The sequence below is a fragment of the Pelophylax lessonae genome, assembly GCF_965119305.1.
Source record: "Pelophylax lessonae genome assembly, chromosome: 10".
Classification (NCBI taxonomy): domain Eukaryota; kingdom Metazoa; phylum Chordata; class Amphibia; order Anura; family Ranidae; genus Pelophylax; species Pelophylax lessonae.
This window is the reverse complement of record NC_138777.1, coordinates 93,055,809-93,077,387: the sequence shown is the minus strand read 5'-3', so window position 1 is coordinate 93,077,387 and position 21,579 is coordinate 93,055,809. Positions and strand designations below refer to the sequence as shown.

The following is a 21,579-nucleotide window of genomic DNA, read 5'->3' as shown; positions in this document are numbered from 1 at the left end:
AATCACTGCAACACCCTCTAATTGTCAGTAGGTCAACAGATTCCCAAGCATGGAGCCATGGATCCAGTCATGTAGGCTGTATGCATGTCCATCAGTGGAAAATAAGTTTAATATCAACGTGGATATCTAGGACCAAGTCCACAGTTCCTCCATGCATGTCAATGCGTTTTACAAGATTTACTTGCTTCCTCAAGACTGATTGGGTGGGTGCTATTATAGAATTAAAAAATGTACAAGAAGATTTACATAAGTATCATATCCTTTTAGAACAATGTGTGTTAGTGTTTTCTGTACATCTGTATATCTTGTTCATAAACATTTTGGAAATCATGAAATGGAAAAAGAGAAGAAAAATAAAGAATGAGGACAGGGCTAAAGAGATTGTGCTTGCCTAATCAACATTGAGAGTAAGGATCTGGGCAAGAGCAAATCCTGGGGGCCCCTCAAAGAGAAACAGGAGGACACCAATGGAGGCCCAGGTGTCCACTTCTCCCGACGTAAGACCAGCCAAGACCATACTAATGTGCTGAGTTGTTATACCAATGCATTCTAAATAGAGGGAAAGTATATGTATGATGTAACCTATTTGTGCGTGAGATATAAAACATCAATATATAGAGGGTTAAGTAATAGTGTCACAGGTTTTCATGTATCTTACCTATAAGTGGATAGACTGAACAGTGTGTACTAGGCCCTAAAGCCCGATGGGGTGTATCCAGGCACCAGTTTGGTTTACTAAACAGGTATAGTAGCTGTAAAGGATATCCTTAATTTAACAAATCTCAACAAAACAGCGCATAGGTACAGTAAGGCGTCAAGTTGATTGCTTAAATATTTTTTGTAGACAGATGCATGTCAAGGTTTACAGGCATCTATAAGATAGACTTCCTAAAGCCTGATGCATCACCAAAATGGAAGAATACATGAAGAGTATGTATGTATATCTCACTACAGCCCAGCAGATTTTCAACAATGACAAAAATGACAAACGCACTACTTTTCCAAGAGACCTAGTACCCACTTTGTCAAATTAAGAAGCCAACTAAAGCCTCCCCTTAGAGCGGGTGTAGTCGTAATCTCAGCTGGTCTGCAATCTTAGTGGAGTGCCCTCCACTCGCCGCCCCGCGTCTCATTAGCTCATTAGTCTGGTCTTAGCTGGTGTTACGTCGGGAGAAGTGGACACCTGGGCCTCCATTGGTGTCGTCCTGTTTCTCTATGAGGGGGTCCCTGTGTCTGCCCCCAGGATTTGCTCTCGCCCAGATCCTTACTCAAGGTTGATCAGGCAAGCACAATCTCTTTTGCCTTGTCCTCCTTATTCTTTATTCTTTGTTTTTCTTCTTCTTTCTTTTCTATTTCATGATTCCTTAAATGTTTGTGAACAAGACATACAGATGTACAGAAAACACTAGCACGCATTGTTCTTAATATGGTATGTAAATCTTCTTGTACATTTTTGAATTATATAATGGCACCCACCCAGTCAGTCCTGAGGAAGCAAGTAAAACTTGCGAAACGTGTTGACTTACTCGCATGGGGGAACTGTGGACTTGATCCTTGATATCCACTTTGACATTGGACTTATTTACACTGATGGACTTCCATACATCCTACATGACTGGATCCATGCCTCCATGCTTGGTATTGGGTATCTGTTGTCCTACTGACAAGTAGAGGGTGTTGCAATGATTTTATGATGGTTTTAAGATATTTGTAATAAAGATTAATATATATTTCTTTTTTTTTTTTTTTATACTAACTGCCTCATGTTGTGCTGGTGATTATGTTGTGTTTTTTTTATTTGGGGTGTGGTTGAATAAAATGAATTATGACTATAAAGCATGGCATAACTAAACTTTATGCTTCCTGTGTGTTCTTTACATAGATGAACCTTGTCTGCAGTTCCGCAGAAATATTTTCTTTCCTAAATGTCGAGAACTTCAGGTGAGCTAATAAGTTATACAGATCATAAATTGACAACTGAAATGCTCTTCACAGCCTTATTACAGGGTATTAAAATCATAAAGCAGAGTGAAGTAGAACTGTTTGTGCTAGGCTTCATAACTGGAACAGGTTTTTGTTCTTTTTTTTTTTATTTCAATGTGTACTAAAGTATTGTAGTGGCACACAATGGGGTTGATTTACTGAAACTGGAGAGTGCAAGTCTGGTGCAGTTCTGCATAGAAACCAATCGGCTTCCAGATTTTATTGTCAAAGCTTAATTGAACAAGCTGAAGGTAGAAGCTGATTGACTACCATGGGGGTGGGGATGTGTTGGTTTGGGGCGCTACCAATATATCCCGACCCCCAATATATCTTTTACCCTAGTGGTAAGTTGGAGGCAGCATAACCATCTGGTCCTTTTTTTTAAGTAAGTTCAGTATTTGTGTTTAAACACACATTCCGTAGCGCAGGTGCACCCCAACCTCCTTTTTTACTATGATTGGCTACCATGCATGCATAGCTGCACCAGATTTTGCACTCTCCAGTTTTAGAAAATCAACCCCAATGTGTTTGTTGTTTATAAATGTTAATGTAGATGACACAGCCTTCTTAAAGTAAACCTGTGCTGTCATTTTAAATTAAGTTCCTAATCAGGGCCCATGCTTCACAAGGAGCCAGGTTACATTTTTATGGTTACAGTTGGAGTAGTCAGAGTGCCAGAGATGCCCCCTTAAGTTTTCTGAAGGGAAGAATAGTCACACCCACTCCCGTATCCCATCATGAAATTTTCTGCACCAGAACATTGCATCACTATTTGTATTGGACCCTAAATGGCTGTCCTAGTGCTGTAGGCTATCCAACTGTAAGAGTAAATATATGATCTGCTGTATGCAGTTTTAACAGCAACCATAGCTCTGAATTGGTGTATGTTTATAAAGGATATCTGCACTTTTAAAACCTATTAGCTTATCGAATATATCTAGGGATACCAATGCAAAAGCTAGGTACACAAGGGCTGAAAAGGGGCTAGAAATAGTTGGTTCAGCCGGAACCAGCTGACTTTTGGCCTGTGTGTAATGCAGCTCCTTGTCTAACAGAAACCGGTCCCACGACTGGCTTCTGTCAAACAAGAATGCTGGATCTGATCACTGTGTTTTGGCTTGGGTGGCAGTCCCCCTGTCAGAACATAATAGCTAAGTGGGCAGAATACCACACTAAAATCAGATGTGTCAGTATGGTGATCTGTACTTTTGATAAAAAAAAAAAAAAAACTCTTCCTACAGGCTTCTATGTGCATAAGATATTTTTTTGCATGTTCCTTAAGAGCAAAAGACGCCCATGCTCAGATGCTGCTGTTAGGTGCTTCCATCTTGAATATGATGTCAGACTCAAAGCTGTCACTCTGGAGTATTCTTTCCCTCCTTCCTTGGCTGCTGCATAGAGTTTTCTTTATTTAGAAATAATATAGATAAGAGAAATGACCGCACACAGGAAGAAAAATAAAACCCCATTTTATCATAGAAAGGACTGTGGTTTTTCGTAGTAGAATAATGCTGTGATTTCACTTTATTGCATAGTGTTCTTCTTCTTCTTTTTAAGTTCTCGCCAAAACACAACCGAAGCCTTGATACTGCTCTTTCACATTTCTATGTAGATCTACCTAATATAGAAAGCTCCCAATGGTGCTTGCAGTCTAATCTACTTGCTGTAGTCATATTGAAAATGCCTTCTAGTGTCAAAGTAGAAGTTAACCCTGCTATTATCCTGTACTATTATCCAGGATTGATATAGCACCAATAGTTTTTGTAGCACTTTACAAAGAACACAGTACAGTTGCATTACAATTTTAATACAAGAGGACTAAGGGGGTCATTTTTGCTTTGCAACACTTTTTATTAATATTATTAGTTTTCAGGTGGTGTTTTAGCCATAGAGAAAATTTAAATTGCCCATTTTATAAAATGGATATGTTGATTTTTGCGTTTAGATCGCTAATGAGGAAGTTTTGCGTCTGCTATATGAAGAGGCCAAATATAATGTCCTAGAGGGCAGGTACCCTTGTGATTTAGAAGACTGTGAACTGCTTGGTGGCCTAGCTTGCCGCTTAGAACTGGGTCCTTATAACCAAGAAAAGCATACCCCTTCTACATTAAGGTATGAGTATATCTTTCCATGCTTTTTTATTCATATTTGTCTTTTTTATTTTCTCATTGGGTGTGGTCATTTAATATACAAATACTCCTATACATCGAATACATTTCCTCACTCGCATGAGTTGTTCATAGTAAAGACTACTTAAAACGACAAAAACTGCTGATTACTGCTATTGTGTAAGAACAGACCCTTAAATCCCAAACAAATATTATATTGCAGCTTACCAATTCTTAGATGTGATGGTTGCATTCATTTTTCTTTTTTTAGGCTTTCTTCTATTTCATTTTGTGATCTGGCCAGAAACCTGTTTTTCAAAAGAACAAGCTCTCCTGCAGAATGTATCCGAGAGATTAGAGAAACCATATAACACTAGCAGGAGTGCTTACAATGAACAGCTTTTATTTATGCAATACCGTTATCCCATAAGAAAAAAAAAAAGGTTCTTTTTAACTGCTTATAAAGTATTCACTGGAGTATGGCCTCAGTTTGTTAGTGTATTTAAATCTGCTAGCACATCTAACCCCCCTCTCCCCCCAGACTGACAATGCTTCAGTCCAATGATGCCCCCTGTGCTCATTCATCCAGAGTGGGGAATTCTAATACTGGAGATGTGTATTTGGCCAGATCACAAAGTGAAAACGGAGGGGAAAAAGCCTAAGAAAAGAGAATTGATGCAGCCACCACATCTAATGGTTGGTAAGCTGCAATACTGTATAAGACATTTGTGGTTTGCGGTTTATTACCCCTTTAACCACTTCCCCCTGGGCGGACGTCATATGACGTCCAAAACTTTGCGTGGGTATACCGGGATGATGCCTCTAGCTAGAGGCATCATCCCGGTACCGTGGTTTAAAGCCGACGGTCGGCTTTCCGTCGGTACCGATCGATGCGGCTCGGGAGCCGCTCGATCGTTACCCGGGGGGGGGCGGGAGGGGACGTCCCTCCCGCCGCCTTCCGCGGCTTTTACCGGGGCTCCTGTCCCACCGGGACCCCCGAGCACCCAGCCGGCGCGTCCGCCGGCTGGATGGAGTCCCGATGAATGGCGGAAACGGCATCGATCGGGTCTCCGATGACGTAACCCGGAGGCGGCGTCCATGACTGCAAAACGGCGGCAAATTTGAAAAACGGCTGTATGCAAAAACGCCGTTTTCGGCGTTTTGCATACAGGGAAGTGTAGTGGAGGGGTCTAGGGTCTTTTAGACCCTCGATCCCTCCATAAAGTGTACCTGTCACTACATATTGCTGTCACAAGGGATGTTTACATTGCTTGTGACAGCAATAAAAGTAATCAGATTTTTTTTTTTTTTTAAAAACTGTAATAAAGTTAAAAAAATAAATAAAATAAATGGGAAAAAAAAATTTAGCCGTCACCGTTAGCTCGCGCACAAAAAAAAACGTATACGGAAGTCGAGCCGCGAATGAAATCGCTGTTCAAACCACACATGTGATGTATCGCCGCGATCGCCAGAGCGTGAGCAATAATTTAAAAAAAAGAGCTACACTCTAACTCTAAACTGGTAACCGTTAAATAAATTTAAAGTGTCGCCTATTGAGATCTCTATTGACCGTAGTTTTTTCGCCATCCCACGGGGGGGCGCAATTTTAAACCGTAACATGTTGGGTATCTATTTACTCGGCGTGACATCATCTTTCACAATATATAAAAAAAAAATGGGCTAACTTTACTGTTTAGTATTTTTTAAATGCAGTGAAATGTAATTTTTCCCCAAAAAATGGCGTTTTAAAGACCGCTGCGCAAATACCGCGTGACAAAAAATATTGCAATGACCGCCATTTTATTCTCCAGAGTCTTTGCTAAAAAAATATATATAATGTTTGGGGGTTCTAATTCGTTTTCTAGGAAAAAATACTGATTTTTAACTTGTAAACAAAAAGTGTCCGAAATAGGCCTAGTGGTGAAGTGGTTAAAGCTAATCTCCAGATATTTTGTTCTACTTTAACTGTGTTGAGCACTGGTAAGCAATATTTTCCCATTAGGAAAGCTCGGGGCTGTGAGAAGTCTAGGGATTTAAAAAAAATAAATAAATAAAAAATTGAACACACAACATTGGATGTGTAACACGTATCCTACAACCCACTTTTGGGTCTGGCTCACACCTGTGCTCCTATGTGTATTTTCCACTGCAATGAAAATGCTTGTTTGTGCATATACATTTGTTTCCAAAGAGGCTGTTCACATCTTCTGCTTTTCCAATGCAGTCCCACCGTATGGACAAGGAAAAAAGCCTTGTGTCCTATGTGCCTGATTCACACCACTGCAGTGGGTACAGTGCAAGTAGTACTTTTTCTCAGCGAAGCATGATGAGAGGCAATCAACTGCCTTGCACCACAAAGCCAGCAATTAAACTTTATTAGATGTCTGCGACATCTCAAAGTTTGTTTTTAAAAAAAAAAGGAAGCCGTGCAATCTGCCTTGCTCTGCTTATTATCACCACTGTGCTGATCTCAGCCAAATCGTACTGCACTGTGGGCGGTGACTCAGCCCTAATAATGTGTGTTAAAAAACATTACACGCAAAGAAAATGCATGACAGCAGAAGTGGAGAGATGTGAACCTAGCCTTTAACAATATTTTAATTGTGTTTTCTCAGCAGCCTATATATTTCTTTCAGCATTGTCTGCAGTGAGATTTATGTATTCACCTAGGGCTTAGTGTCACTGAATTTGAAGAACAAACATGTAATGTATTGCAATTTTAGGAGTTCTTCATTTTGTTGGCTTTGTTTATTAGATTATCTTTATTTTTACCTGGCAATCCTGCCAGTAACACCTTTTCTCGGAAAGGTAACATGCTCACTTGCTGTACTGTATGTAGGAGCAGCATTGACACAGGTCAGAATGTGTTAGGACTGCAAAAACCCGCTTCTCATCCCCATAACCTAGGGAGGGGATGTTTTCTGTAGATTGCAAAGAGAATTGGCAACCATGCCAACTGATAACTTCCTGCTGACTTATTAGCTCACTAGCTTTCTGGCAGGATCCATGTTTAGTAGGTATTATTTTGCATTGTTGAGCACATTTAAAACATTTTAATGGTATATTTAGGCCAAAAGGGAGCATATGAGTGAAAGTTATTATAAAAATACCAAACAGGCACTGCTGGCTCCCTCCTCCCTATTAGTCTCCGCTCTAGGCTCCTTCAGTGCTTGGGGCTGCTCTCTGACTTTAGTTGATAGGATCAGCTGGCGGCAGACTAAAGCCCGCTATGTCACAGGAGAACAAAAGTAAGTGTACTACTGTGACCCAGAAGAGAAGTGTGTCCGAAAAAGCTTTGACCAAACTTTTCTTATCTTAATTTGTATCTATATGAACATCATTGGGTGGCTATCATTAGATCTGGTAATTTTTTTTTTTTTTTTTTATAAGCTTAAAACACTGCAAAGTATGTGTTTTGTAAATGCAGCTGTATGAAGGGGCTATTTACATTTTTACGGTATGTTGGCAGCTCAACACGGTAGCCTCTCCTTGCCTTTATCGTCAGGTGTTTATATCCAGTTTAAGTGTCCATTCATGTTTGTGTGACTTAAAAATGGTGTGATTTCTATCTAGACTTTGTGTAACTTTGCGAATTTGGATGAGTGCGAATTTGTTACTTTGATCGTTTTTTTTTGTGCTCTACAAAGTCGCTAGACATGTGCAGAACGGAAAAATTACTTCAGTTTTTATTTTATTTTTGGTGTCTTTTCTAACGAGTTCCAAATTTTCCAAACAATATTAAATTCTGTGTGAAGAATAGCTGGTTGGTTAACCACTTTAATACAGGGCACTTCCCTCCCTTCCCGCCCAGGCCAATTTTCCCCTTTTAGCGCTGTTGCATTTTGAATGACAATTGCGCGGTCATGCAACACTGTACTTACACCAAATTTATATCATTTTCCCCCCACAAACAGAGCTTTCTTTTGGTGGTATTTGATCACCTGTGCGATTTTTACTTTTTGCTAAACAAATAAAAAAAGACAGAAAAGTTTGAAAAAAAAAAAAAGTTTTTTTGTTTGTTTTGTTTATACAATTTTGTAAATAAATAAGTTTTTTCCTGCACTGATGAGACTGCACTGATGGGGTGGCACTGATGGGGTGGCACTGATGGGGTGGCACTGATGGGGTGGCACTGATGGGGTGGCACTGATGGGGTGGCACTGATGGGGTGGCACTGATGGGGTGGCACTGATGGGGTGGCACTGATGGGCGGCACTGATAGGCACTGATATGTGGCACTGATAGGTAGCACTGATATGCAGTATTGGTGGGCACTGATAGGCGGCACTGATGGGCACTGATAGGCGGCATTGATGGGCACTGATAGGCGGCATTGATGGGCACTGATAGGCGGCACTGACGGGCACTGATAGGTGGCACTAATGGGCACTGATAGGCAGCACTGGTGGGCACTGATGGGCGGCACTGATCGCCACTGACGGGCGGCACTGATGGGCACTAATGGGCACTGATAGGTGGCACTGGTGGGCAATAATGGGCACTGGTGGGAGACACTAAAGGATGGCAATGATGGGCACTTGTGGGCAGCACTGATAGGGAGGACACTGGTGGGCATCACTGATGGGGAGGGCAATGGGGGGCTCTCTGAGCCCTGATTGCCATCCCTGGTGGCCATAGTGGGCATCCCTGGGGTCATAGTGGGCATCCCTGGGGTCATAGTGGGCATCCCTGGTGGTTCTAGTGGCATCCCCCCCCCGAGGGTCTGCACTGGTAATCAATGATCTGATTACCAGTGCCGACCCCCCCCCCCTGTCAGGGGAGCCGCCGATCGGCGCTCCTTTACTCGTGCCTGTCAGGCACGAACTAAGGAAAGCCGATCAACGGCTGTTCCTGTTTTACTATGTGACCAGCCGTGATTGGACACGGCTGATCACATGGTAAAGAGGCTCTTTACCGAGATCGGAGGTGCAGGGTGTCAGACTGACACCTCGCATCACCGATCGCCGCTCTGCGCGCCCCCGGGGGGCGCCCAGAGCGGTGTTATCCTGCCGCCGTCATATGACGTCCGGTCAGGATAACTCAACCACATTCCCGCCGTCATTTTGTAATAGGGCGGGCGGGAAGTGGTTAAGGAGCGACTTGGGAAGTCGCCGCCGCATCTTCTAACAACTGATGACTCCTCACCTATAAGTAAATGTAAAAAAAAACAGTGTGCCCCTCCTTCCATACTAGAACTTTCGGCCCATGCCAAAATAAAAAAATAAAAAAACAGCATGCTTCCTTTCCCCCCAAAGCACCTTGTCCACATACTGATGACCGGTGGTTGTGGGGGCTTCTATTAGGAGGCTTTAATAGATTCTGGAAGCCCCCTCCCACCTTGTGAATGAGTATGGGTACATAGTACCCCTACTCCAGGGGTGCCAAACAGCCCTCTGATGTGGCACGTGACCTGCTCCCGGGGTGGAGGGTCGGCAATGCCAGATCACCGGTTCCTGACCTGCCATCCCAGGGCATCAGTGTTGAGAATGCAGCAGCAGAGAAAGCATGCGGCTGCAGTATAGAGCAGAGCCGATGCTTAGCGCTTGCTCCTGTAACATGCAAAGTGATACCAAATGCTCTCCACCTGGGGCAGCAACCGTCGGCAATACCTGCAGAGAGTCCTGAAATGAAGATTGTGTTTTAAAGGTCAGTTTTTGTTTTAATAAAATCACATAGCAATGGGCACATTGGTTTTAGTTCCGTACTGGTTACTTTGGGCTGCTTTCAAACTGGGTTCACACTGATGCTATGCGGGAACCACAGCGATTCCTGTGCGTCCCACGTTCCATCATACTCGCAGGCTCGCACACACTGCTCTCTGTGAACTGCTGCAGGTTTCAATGCAAAGTTAATGCCCCCCCCCCCCCCCCAAATCGGTTTGCAGAATGCAGTGCGAACTGCGAAATCGGTTGGGAATCTGATCGGATGGGTCTGAACACCCATGTGATCTGATTCCAGTGCGGACCAAAAAAGGGTCCTGCACTATTTTTGTCCGATAGCGATTTCAGCCATACAAATTGTGTGGCTCAATTTGCATCGCACAGACATCACGTGATGTGCATAGCAATGCAGTGCATATCACATGCGATGTTTGGCATCTAATAAGTGTGAACCCAGCCTTAAACTGATCTGCGCTGCACCTGGGAGTTTCCTGCACTGAGCCATTGACTTTTATTACCTGTGGGTTTGGTGCGCTTTCTGAAAGTGCACAACACCTGCAGGATATAATAGAATGTTATGGCAAAGTGCAGCTTAACCCTCATGAATGCCACAGGTGCACTATGCTGCACTTGTGGTGTGGGTAAATCGCAGTGCATCAATGTGAAAGCAGCCTTTGGTCCTTTTCACATGATTGGGTCTGTTTGTCAGGCAGGCCTTCCATTCAAACACCAGTAACAAAGAAATGGCCTCTGCCCCCATCTGTAACTGGCCTTCTCGGCAAGAAGAGCATGGAAGGGCAATGACCAAACCAGGGAAAATTCCCAGCTCAACTCACCAGCCAGTCTGCTTACCAACCGAACCTGTTCAACAGTATACATTTATAAACAGAGGTTTAGTTCGCACACGTTTGCAAATGCATGCGTAAGCTGCAAGGCCCCTTCACGGCATCCTGTATCACTTACAGTCCTCCATTCACCTCTATGGTTTCCCTTTACACCCGACTACCTCCAATCCACTAAAAAAAAAAAAACAGGAAGCGTCCTCTTATGTCGGGGTAGATCAGGTCACAGGGCCCATAGAGTAGAGCGGGTTGTTTGTGTGTGCTTTGAATATGCAGAGTGAACATAGACCTGTCATCCGCCCGCTCCCCTCTTTGTGGCCCATGACTGGTTACTAAGTCACTTAAGTGGCCCTCACTCCTGCCCTTCTCATTCCTCAAAGTAAAAAAAAAACACAGCACAAGTTTTTGACTTTTTAAAAAAAAAAAAGTAAAATCAAATGTCCCATGATGTAGATCCATCGTTAAATCACATTGCCCACTGCAGACCCGAAGAAAGGGGGGGGGGGGGGAGTCCAAAGTCGCATCACAAGTGTGAATGGGGCCTAAAGGAGAATACATAGGCTGAAATTCCTCTTATAGACTGGCAAACATAATCCTAAGTCAGTCAAAATTTCATCATGGGTTCCTTTTTAGATGAATCAGTTACTATTTAGGGCAAGGGCCTACCAGAACTAACCATAGTTTTAAATGTAGTAACATGCACAAGTCCAGAATATTGCTGCACCCCTTGGTATATGTATGTATATTAGGTTTGCGTAAGCGCTGAATTTAGAACAAAACGCGTCACCCTTGAATAAGCCTGTCATGCCTGCGATGTCATTTTAATGCTCCAATAAAGGAGTGTGCAGCAATATTCGGCATTTGTGCATGTTACGGAGTCCCACAGATCAGCTGTGCAATGCCCTGAATTTCAGTTCACAACATGTGAGAGTCAATCACTCACCTAGAATGGCATTGCTTTGGCCTGCTCTGATCCTAGTTTTAATTGTAATTGATAGTACCCTTGCAGTACATTGTTGTAGGCAAATCTTGATTTACCGTATTAATCGGCGTATAACACGCACTTTTTCCTCCTAAAAATGGAGGGCAAAGCTGCAGAGCGTGTTATACGCCGATATCTATTAAAAAAAAAAAAAAAAAAAAACACAGGCAGCACCAAGAGGCAGAGGGGGGCAGGCCGGGCCGAGTAGAAGGAAGGATGAGCCGTCGCTGTCATAGGAAGTCTTGCCGAGTCAGCACAGTGGCCGGGACGGTGTGACGTCTATCATAGGTGCCCGGACTTCCTAGGTGAGGCTGCATTGCTGTACACTGCGCTGATGAGGCTGCATTAATGGGCACTGGTGAGGCTGCATTGCTGTACACTGCGCTGATGAGGCGGCATTCATGGGCACTGGTGAGGCTGCATTTGATTTAAAAAAGAAAGTTCTGAGTTCAAAGCTGTTTATTTCAAATTTAAACTTTTTTCCCTGAAATTTCCCTCCTAAAATTGAGGTGTGTGTTATACGCTGATAGATACGGTACTTCTAAGGTGTGTGGCCAGTTTTACAAAGGTTTTCCTTATTTACAAATATTTTTAGATTTTGTACCAAACTTCACTTCTTTTGTGCTCTCCTGTACACCATTTGAATGGTATTTTCTTCTCTTTTGCTAAGCCAGGGCTTCTGGAACTAGAGCTTGTCTGTCCTAGATGCCAGCCTTTTATCTTACTGCAGCTGGCAACATAGCAGCAAATGTTTACATCCCAGCTCTTAATGACCTAAATCATAGTAATGAGAAGTGAAGGGTTAAAGAGTTTTATGGCTTTGCAAGATTTTTTATTTTTTTACAAAACCCACATTCTTTTCCCACAGCACTACATTACAAAACTCACATTCTTTTCCCACTCCAGTACATAACAGAGGATATGTTTCCTGGGTTATCTTTTGTTTCCTCACTGCAGTTAGATGACTCGTACGAGTTGGTATTTATATCCTTGCAAATATTGGGTTACTTCTCTCCCCTGGTACATGCATATATAATTTATTCATACTGTAAGTCTTCAGTATTGATGACTTTTTAATGGTTGGAGTTTTGCACCCAAAAGGACCATTTACCACCGTAAAAAAATGTTATATATCCTTTTAAACTAGCAAAAGGTGCCAACTGTGGTATTGCAAGAAGTTTCCACATCTTCGTCCCCTTTCACACTTGTACGACCTGAAAGGTGCACTACTTTGACGCAACTTTAAGCAATGCCTGTGAAATCTGTAGTATTGGTGGAGCAACTATGCATTATACAGTAGATTCACAATTTAAGAACCTTACAGAACAGTTCAGGGTGACAGGAGGGATGTTACATTTTTTTATGACTTTTTTTTTTTTGTATCTTTTTATTTAGATCAATTGTTTTTGTATCAGTTTATTGTTACAAAGCAATTTGTTTCTAAACAGGGAGGCTAGTAATTTTCTGTGGAAACTCAAGGTCTGTTTTTTCATGTACTTTACACTGATCAGCCATAGCAATATGAACACCCACCTAGTATTGATTAGGTCCCCTTTTTTGCCACCCTGGTCTGTCAAAGCATGGACTTGAAGGTATATTTTTTGTAAAAGAGTTACTTAACATTCCTTGTCATGCATGTTGACCATTTTTCAGGGTACATTTTGAAAATCGCAATTGAAAGCCATGAATACACAGAAGGAAAAAATAATCGAAACTTCTTCAGGTTCCCCCACAGAGTCATTAGGACACCATAATATTTTCTTCAGGGTGATTGATTGTATGTTAGTGTAGATTGTGTGTTTGGGGTGCCTTGATTCTGAAAAAGGACCACTAAATTTTAAAACAAGGGTAGGGTTTATTTGCAAATTGATGTACATAATTTCTAATTACAAAGATATACAGTACATTATAGTTACACATAGGGAAAGGGGATAAGTAGCAGGAAAATATAGAGGGAAGAAAGCTGCACTCATTCTGTCTGAATCATTCACAGCAGGGCTTCTTGTTTAGTTTTGGGACTTGTCCTCAGTTCAGTCGCAAATTGTGTTCTTGATCCATCATTGACGACTTTTTGTACCAGAGGTCACACAACTTCATTCCTAGCCCAGGTTAATGAGTGGAGTTTTTGAGCAGCTGATTATTTTGAAATTCAATAGTAATCCTGCCCCCAGCAAGGATGCTGCAATACTGAACCGGTTTGGGCAGTAAATACCCCAAGGGGTCCTAATGGTATGCTTGACGTTCTCTGGCATTCATCGCGTCCTTTTTGTCTGCCGTTGGTTTTTTATAATCTTCATCTTTTTTACTACAGATTAATTTGCGATTTGCTCTTTCGAGAGGCAAATTTTAGTTTTTAGTTGGTTTTAATATTTTAGTTGTTATAACAGTTTGATATCGAAGATGCTGAAATTTAATTGTGATATATTTCTTCTTTCGTAGACCCAAGCTGGAGTGCTTTCTTCCTCCTTATGTGTGTAAAAAAAGAAATGGATTATTGAATGCTTTTATTAACAGAGGGAGTCGCCAAGCAGGTTTTGAGCAGACTTTGCTTAACTCCTACAAAGAAGTTACAGAAAATATAACTTGTGAAGAGGGAGAAGCCACAAACTACAAAGAGTATCTGAAGAAGTGCCACGAACTTCCCTATTATGGGTTTGTATTAATATTCAAAATGTTTGGGGAAAGACCAGAAAAGAAAGTATGTGTTATCTTTTAAATATAGTTTCTACTTTGAGCTCCTGTTCACTCCAGTGTGACTTGTTATGCGATTTCACAGTTTCAAATGGCATGACAAGTCGCACCACATCGCTGACAGCGGAACCGTTCATGTCGCAACGATTTATGGAAGTTTCCTGCACTACTTTTGACAGATTTCATTGCAACTTGCATAGACTTCTGTTAAATGAAGTCGCAAGCCACAATGAAATTGGCAGTGCAAATCGCAACAGATGCGTGGCTTTAAAGCCGCACCAGTGTGAACCAGGGCTTAAAAAGGAGAAAAACCTTTTCACCTAGAAAGCATGGCAAGCTCAAACATTCCTCACTCCATAGACTAAGACCAGCAGCATGGATAGAAGTGGTATTATTCCTAAAAGAGTGCAGCTCAATCAAATGTGCACCTCGATTGTAAATGAATTGGCAAACCCAGCAATTAAAAACCACAATACAAAATATCAACAGACGTGGGGGCAGGGCAGAGGCCCACTGTCTGTGTCAATGTACGCAGCAGCGGGACTCGGGAGCCCGCTTGCACAGGTGCCCCCATGGAAAGCGGCTTTCCGTGGGGGCACCCAAAGAAGCGGAGGACCATGAGCGCCAGAGGTGGACCCCGAAAGAGGATCAGGGCTGCTCTGTGCAAAGCCATTGCACAGAGCAGGTAAGTGTAGGCATGTTTGTTTGTTTTTTTTAAACAAATGTTTTAAGGACACACTAGTGACTATAGTATCAATGAAATTGTATCTAATTTAACAGGTATAATCAAAGCACAATGCTAGGGGGTTTCAGGTCATCAAATAGGCTGAACGTAAATAAAGCTGGGAAGACCACTTGCAGACATCAAGTGTAAGAAGAATCAAGCCAAATATCCTAAATTTTAGGACAACCTTGGGAGAGATATGTACTTTTGTATAGGAGAATTACTGAGCACACTAGAGATTTCTAATCTTCTAAGAAAGGGGCTGCTGATGCCTCCATTTACGCACTATTGATTTCCTGGCATAAAATAGGAGACCCAGCAAAGTCCTGACTGCCCTGGAATGAGCCAAGGCCCAAAATGCAATCATCCATCTGACATTGAAATCGTAGGGTGGTCAGAGTAAATATGATTCTAGAACCCACTCCTAGAAATTATGAATACACGGGCAGGATCATAGCATGTGCATGTAATCCACAGATACATCCAAACACCGCCAGCAAATGGGAAGGAGATTGAGTAGATCTTATGCAGCGTTTGGGGTGTTAAGTAAACCCTATATAATATCTTAAAATTGAATGAGGCGGTCTCTGGCAGAAACCAGTTGAAGAAAAGGGGACTCTCAAATCTCCTCACCATCCAACCTTCGGCACCTCCACCACCCAAGAGGCACGTAACCTCTCCAGTCTGTGGTGAATCGAGGGCTGTAAGGCTTTATATTTACTGGACAAAGGTTTTGAAAAGGAGTCCTCTTTTAGAAATTTCTGCATATCACATGGTTCTAAAGTGAGAGGGGAGTCCCCCAAACTATACCCTATAGGCATGGCAGGAACCAAAAGAAAAAGGTGTTCGGGAGGTGGAACTGGAGCTTCAAGGCATGGCACTGTTACTTTAACTGACATTTGCATGGGCATGCAATGTTGTACACAAATGAAGTTTCATATTTTTTTTTTATTCACACAAATAGATCTTTCTTCTGGTGGTATTTGATCACCACTGTTTGTTTTTGTTTTTTAATAAACAAAGCTATAAACGAAAAACTGATAATTTTGGAGGGGAACATTTTTTTTTTTTTTTTTTCATCCTATAAAAAAAAAAAATGTAAAAACCAAATTTCTTCATAAATGTAGGCCAATATGTATTCTGCTCCACATTTTTGGTTACAAAAATCCCCCAATAAGCGTATATCGATTGGTTTACAATAGCGTATATTGATTAGTTATTCAAACCCCTTTGTGTGCATGTTATCAGGTTAGGTTAACATCTAGGGCGATCAAATGGTTAAATGTGTGCTTAACCAGTGTTTGTGTGTACTGTGAGGTGCTTTTTACTAAGGAATGTGACTGTTTTTATTCCCTGCTTAGCAGGGAAACGAGAACCAGGACATCCCTGCTAACGGGACAGAGCTCTGTATTGTTTACAGAGCTCTGTCCTGTCTTCCGCCTCGCTGTTCAGCGGGTGCTGGTGGTCAGTCATTGGCCAGCACCCGCTGATTGGTTTGTGCTGTGACAAATCAAAGCACATCCGGCGGGCACGTACACCTCCTACCTTGAAGTGCTGGATTGCGTATTCGATACGTGATGCGGCACAGGAGAGCCTCTCTGCTGCCGTGCTCCTACTGGAGACAGTCAGCAGGCAGTTAAACAGTGTTGCCCGCTTACCACTTGCAGACTGCCAGCAGTACATATACTGCGGCAGGTCGGCTCTATTGCGCAAAAAGTGTACGTCCTTTCGTGCAATAGCCAGTGGGGGCGCGCGCTTGCTGATTGGCCAGAGCACAAGCCTATTAGCGGGTCCGCCTGCCACCCACGATCGCTCCCCAGAAAGGCAGACCGCCGTTCTGTCTATGTAAACAAGGCAGCAGCATCCCCTAGGGACAGACTTAACCCTTTGATCGCCCCTGGTGTTAAATCCCTTTCCTGCCAGTGTCATAATTTTAGCACTGATTACTGTAGTAATGTCACTGGTCTCTGATCTGTCTGCTGCAATGTCGCAGTCCCGCTAAAGATCGCTGCCATTACTAGTGAAAAAAAATTAATTAATAAAAATGCTAAATCTATCTCCTAGTTTGTAGATGCGATAACGTTTGCACCAATCAATATACACTTATTGGGCATTTTTCTTAACAAAAATATGTAGCAAAATACAGATTGGCCTAAAATGTTGTTTTTGTTTATTGCGCAAAAAATTAAAACCGCAGAGGTAATCAAATACAACCAAAAGAAAGCTCTATTTGTGGTACAGTGTTGCACGACCGTGGAATTGTCAGTTAAAATAACGCAGTGCCGTATCACAAAAAAATGGCCTGGTCGTTAAGGGGGTAAAAACTTCCGGTCCAGAAGTGGTTAAGGGACAATGGCGGCATGGTATAGCATACAAGTAAGCTTCCTTCCTGCTGTACATGCTGACCTCAGCTAGCTGTGTCCTGATGCATTTTGCCACACCCACAGCAACTTCTTCATGCAGGTGGATTTTTGTTAGAATCGAGGAAAAGCCAGAATGGCACTTGCTTTAAAAAATGATTGCAGTGACAAGCCCCACTTCGTGTTTTGAAGAGCATGTACTAAAATATAGCCTTTGCTGCTCTGCTCACCTTCTCTTTGGTGATAAACCCCAGGGACCAACACCTGAAGTTTGCTTTAAAGTGTTACTAAACCCAGGACCTTGCATTCACTATAGCTGATCTCCCACAGTACACAGAACATGGAAATGCAATCATTTTAGTAAATATAAACTGCTAAATACTTTTTCTCATCAACGGTATAGAGCAGTCTTGTGACTTCTGTCAGTTCCTAGTAAACCTTGTAGGAGGAGTTTTCATACTGTGCTGAGCTGGCCTATCAGGATCAAGGACCCCTGACCCTGTGTCTGGACAGTGCTGATTGGCCATGTGCTGATTACATGCACTCTCCTAAGAAGAAGAAAAAAAAAAAAGCAATACGCACCAAACTGAGCATGTGCAGCCTGACTCCAAAGGCTCTGTCTTATCCGGACATGTCCTGGAGTCCGTGGCAGAAGAGGAGGGTCTGTGCATACAGGATCAAATAGCCTTTATGCACAATGCAGAGGAATAACCCCTTAGTTTCCACAGTGAGTATAAGCATGCTTTCACTGTTGTATGTTTAGTAACACTTTAGGGCTCTGTTCAAAAAAGATGTCAAAATGGTAAATGTTTCACACATTCTTTGTGGCCGCTGAGAGCTCTCTAAAGAACTGAGCAGAAGGGGATGTGTTGAGTCACTTTGTACACCAAAAAGTTTTATCTTGCTTAAGCCCCATTCACACCTGAGTTTTTATAACTCGAAGCTCCAAAAAACTCAACATCCTAAATCCCATGTATTACAGCGGTGACTGTTTACATTTAGGTGACCTGGATGTCTTTAGCTCGAAGCCTGGAGCTGCAAAAGCTACACAAGCTACTTTTGAGGCAGATTTAGGCATTTTTTGCCCCATAGACTGTAAAAGGAATGCTTGAAACCACTCACATTATCAGATATATTTCAGGCATATTTGGGCCTGTAAGAATTTCTCTCCCCTCCCCAGTGCTTTCCATTGGCTAAAGCAAAACATCTAAAGCTTGAACACACATGTAAAACACTTGAAATACACTTCTAAGATGCTTGTTTATGCACAAATAAAAACACATGCGAAGACGTGTCAAATAAAAACACATGCAAAACACCTAAAAATTGCTCTGCTTAGGTGTGAATGCAGCTTTAGAAGTAGAATCCAGTGGGTGGATTTTTTAGCCTAAAAAAAATTAAATAACATTTTCCTGGCTCTGTTCCCTCTTTCTGTTTGGGTGTTTAAAAGAAATGTATGACCAAAGCTTTTTGGCAATAATCCTTTTGTAACTCACATGAGTGCTCTCCTGTGACCCAGGGTCAGCTAATAGTGGGCTAGCTGGCTGAGAACCAAATTCTGCTGGACCCTCCTCATCTCCTGCCAGGCGCTCCAATGATTGCTGGAGGAGCAGAATGGTGACTGACAGTCACTGCTCTCTGCCCTGAGCAGATCGAGAACTGAGCGATCAGCGGCCATTTGATCTTTCAGTTCTCTGTCTTAGAGCCAGCATGGGACAGATGCTGCAGCATAGAGATGAGAATATACTGTATGTTTATATTTATGTACCCCGCACTTCACTTTTAAGAAAAAAAGGTCCCAGAGTTAAGTGTAAATTGCACATAGCACTTGCCTCCAACAGGACTTTTGATTTAGAATGCCTAAATTTCTTCTTTCAAACAGGTGCCACCTTTGCCCTCATCACACCCAAAGAATGCTTGCATGTTCCAAGATCTCCCCAAATACTGAGGTTTTTTTGTTTTTGTTTTGCATTCAGTGTAACATATTATGTGAATCTACAGGTGTGCTTTTTTCATGGGAGAAATTGACAAACCAGCACAAGGCTTTTTGAACAGAGCTGGACGCAAGACGGTGTCAGTTGCTATTAATATGGAAGGAGTGTCTGTTATTGATCGTAAGGAAAAGGTATTTGAACTCTGTGTACTTGTATGGTTTGTGATTTTAGACCAGATTCTGTCATTTATAAAGCGTGGAAACTTCTGATCTCAAATAGTGTCTTTGCCAAGGCAACTTTAAAAAAAAAAGTGCATGTAAAAAAGATGTACCAAAATTGAACCAAAATCACAAAGCAACCATTGGGAGATGACTTCTTTTAAAGAATGAGTTCAACTTTAAAAAAAAAAAATAAATGAACATCTTTTTGCAGGTAAAAACAAAAACGTGCATTTTTTTTTTTTTTTTTTTTTTTAAATTAGGAATACAGGGACTGATACCAGAACTGGTCACAATATACAGTTAGGCCCCATTCACACGTGGCGATTTTGCATGCCAAACACGCAATGTGCATTTTGGTGCTGTTCTTTCTAAATGGCACCACAAACGCAGTGCGTTTTGCTGCAATTGTCGGCAATCGTGTCAGAATCGTGCTGCAAAAACACGTCTTAAAAAATCACGTGAAAAATTGTCGCCCAAAAACGGCAGCCTATTTAACCACTTCCATACCGGCGTATAGTCAAATGACGCCGGCAGGAAGGCTTTCTCGATCTAGCTGCTACGGGGGCACACAGGGCGGCGATCAGGGATGAGGCTCATCCCTCGGACAGAGCCCATCCCTGATCAAGGTAAACAGCCACTAGAAATTGGCTGTTTACCACGTGATCGGCTGAATCACAGCCGATCACATGAGCGGCTCCAGCGCGAGCCGCTCGATCTCTCTGCAATGCGCGCCCCCGGGGGCACGCAGCGCGGTGATCGGGGACGAGGCTTGTCCCTTGGACAGAGCCCATCCCCAATCTAGGTAAAGAGCCAATGAAATTTGCTTTTTACCACGTGACCGGCTGTGTCCAATCACAGCCGGTCACAAAATGTCAGAGAAAACGGTAACTAGCTGTCACCGTGTTCTCCTCCTCACACAGCGATCCTGTGTGAGCAGGAGATTGAGGTAACAGCTAGTTCCCGATTATAGTGCACCCCAAACACACTGACTGCTCCCCCCCCCCCCCAATAAACAGTACCTGTCACTAACCCATCAAAGTACCCGTCACCAGCCCATCAGAGTACCCGAGTACCTGTCACCAGCCCATCAGGTACTCGGGTACTCTGGTGACAGGTACTCGGGTACTTTGAGTACCTGCCATCGGAGTACCCAAGTACCTGTCACCAGCCCTTCAGAGTACCTATCTGCAGCCCAATAGAGTACCTGACTACCTGTCTTCTACCCTGACCATCCTCTCTTCCTGCTATAGGCTGTCAGTTTTAATTTGCCTAGTCAGGAGTAAGGACCTAATTCCTTGCTGGGATCTCTGGTCCTGGCAAAATTGTTTTTTCAAGATTAATTTTTTTTTTTTTTCGTTTTTTTTGCTTTTTTTTTTTCTCCGGATTTTTTCCTGTGAGATCTACAAGCAACTAAGCTGGATCTGGGCAATGGGCTGGATGTATAGATCCAGTAGTCACCCCAGCCGGCCAAAGAGCGCGAGAAGACCTTAGCTCTGCGCTGGGTCGACCACGACATAGTCCCACTTGATGGGGACTGGCCCCGCCCCCAGATCTAGGCCGGAGTTGCAGCGTTCTTATTGGCCGACAGTCCCCCCCCACTTTGGCAGAGAGGGTTCTGTCAGGAGATGGCGCCCGCCTCTTCCGGTATGGTGAGTAAATGTTCCCCCCTCTTTCCCCTGGTGGATTTTGGGGTGGACGCGGGCCCCTCCCTGGGACGGTCGGACCCTCACAATCCCAGGCTCCCCTCTGTCCTGTCATGCGCCCCCCACCTACTGCCCCCCCCCCCACTACTGGGGATATTGGGACGTGGGTGACTACTCCCGTGGGCCGAGTTTTCAGGCCGCAGGTGGGGGCGGAGGGTGCGTCTGCCGGCAACGAACAGGCAAACGATCGTGCGGGGGGGTTCTACCTGTCACTCCAGGGCCCACCTTCCAATCGATCCCGTTCAGGAGGCTGGAGGGTCCCCACGAGGGTCCTCAATAGCTCCGCAGGCCACCATTTTCTTGTAGCCCATGTGCTCTGCATGAAGCGGCGGCCATCTTGGTACAACCAGCGCCATTTTTCAGTGGATTTT

The 21,579-nt window shown here is 43.1% G+C and overlaps 1 protein-coding gene across 1 annotated transcript in view; it reads left to right on the top strand.

The window, feature by feature from the left end:
* Positions 1–21,579, top strand: part of FRMD8 (FERM domain containing 8) — a 66,967-nt gene that overhangs the window by 24,144 nt on the left and 21,244 nt on the right. Inside the window, exons 5-8 of the mRNA XM_082271098.1 lie at positions 1,883–1,941; positions 3,929–4,095; positions 14,015–14,227; positions 19,352–19,475. Of these exons, the coding sequence (XP_082127224.1) occupies positions 1,883–1,941; positions 3,929–4,095; positions 14,015–14,227; positions 19,352–19,475 (563 nt within the window). The remainder of the gene's footprint in view (positions 1–1,882; positions 1,942–3,928; positions 4,096–14,014; positions 14,228–19,351; positions 19,476–21,579) is intronic.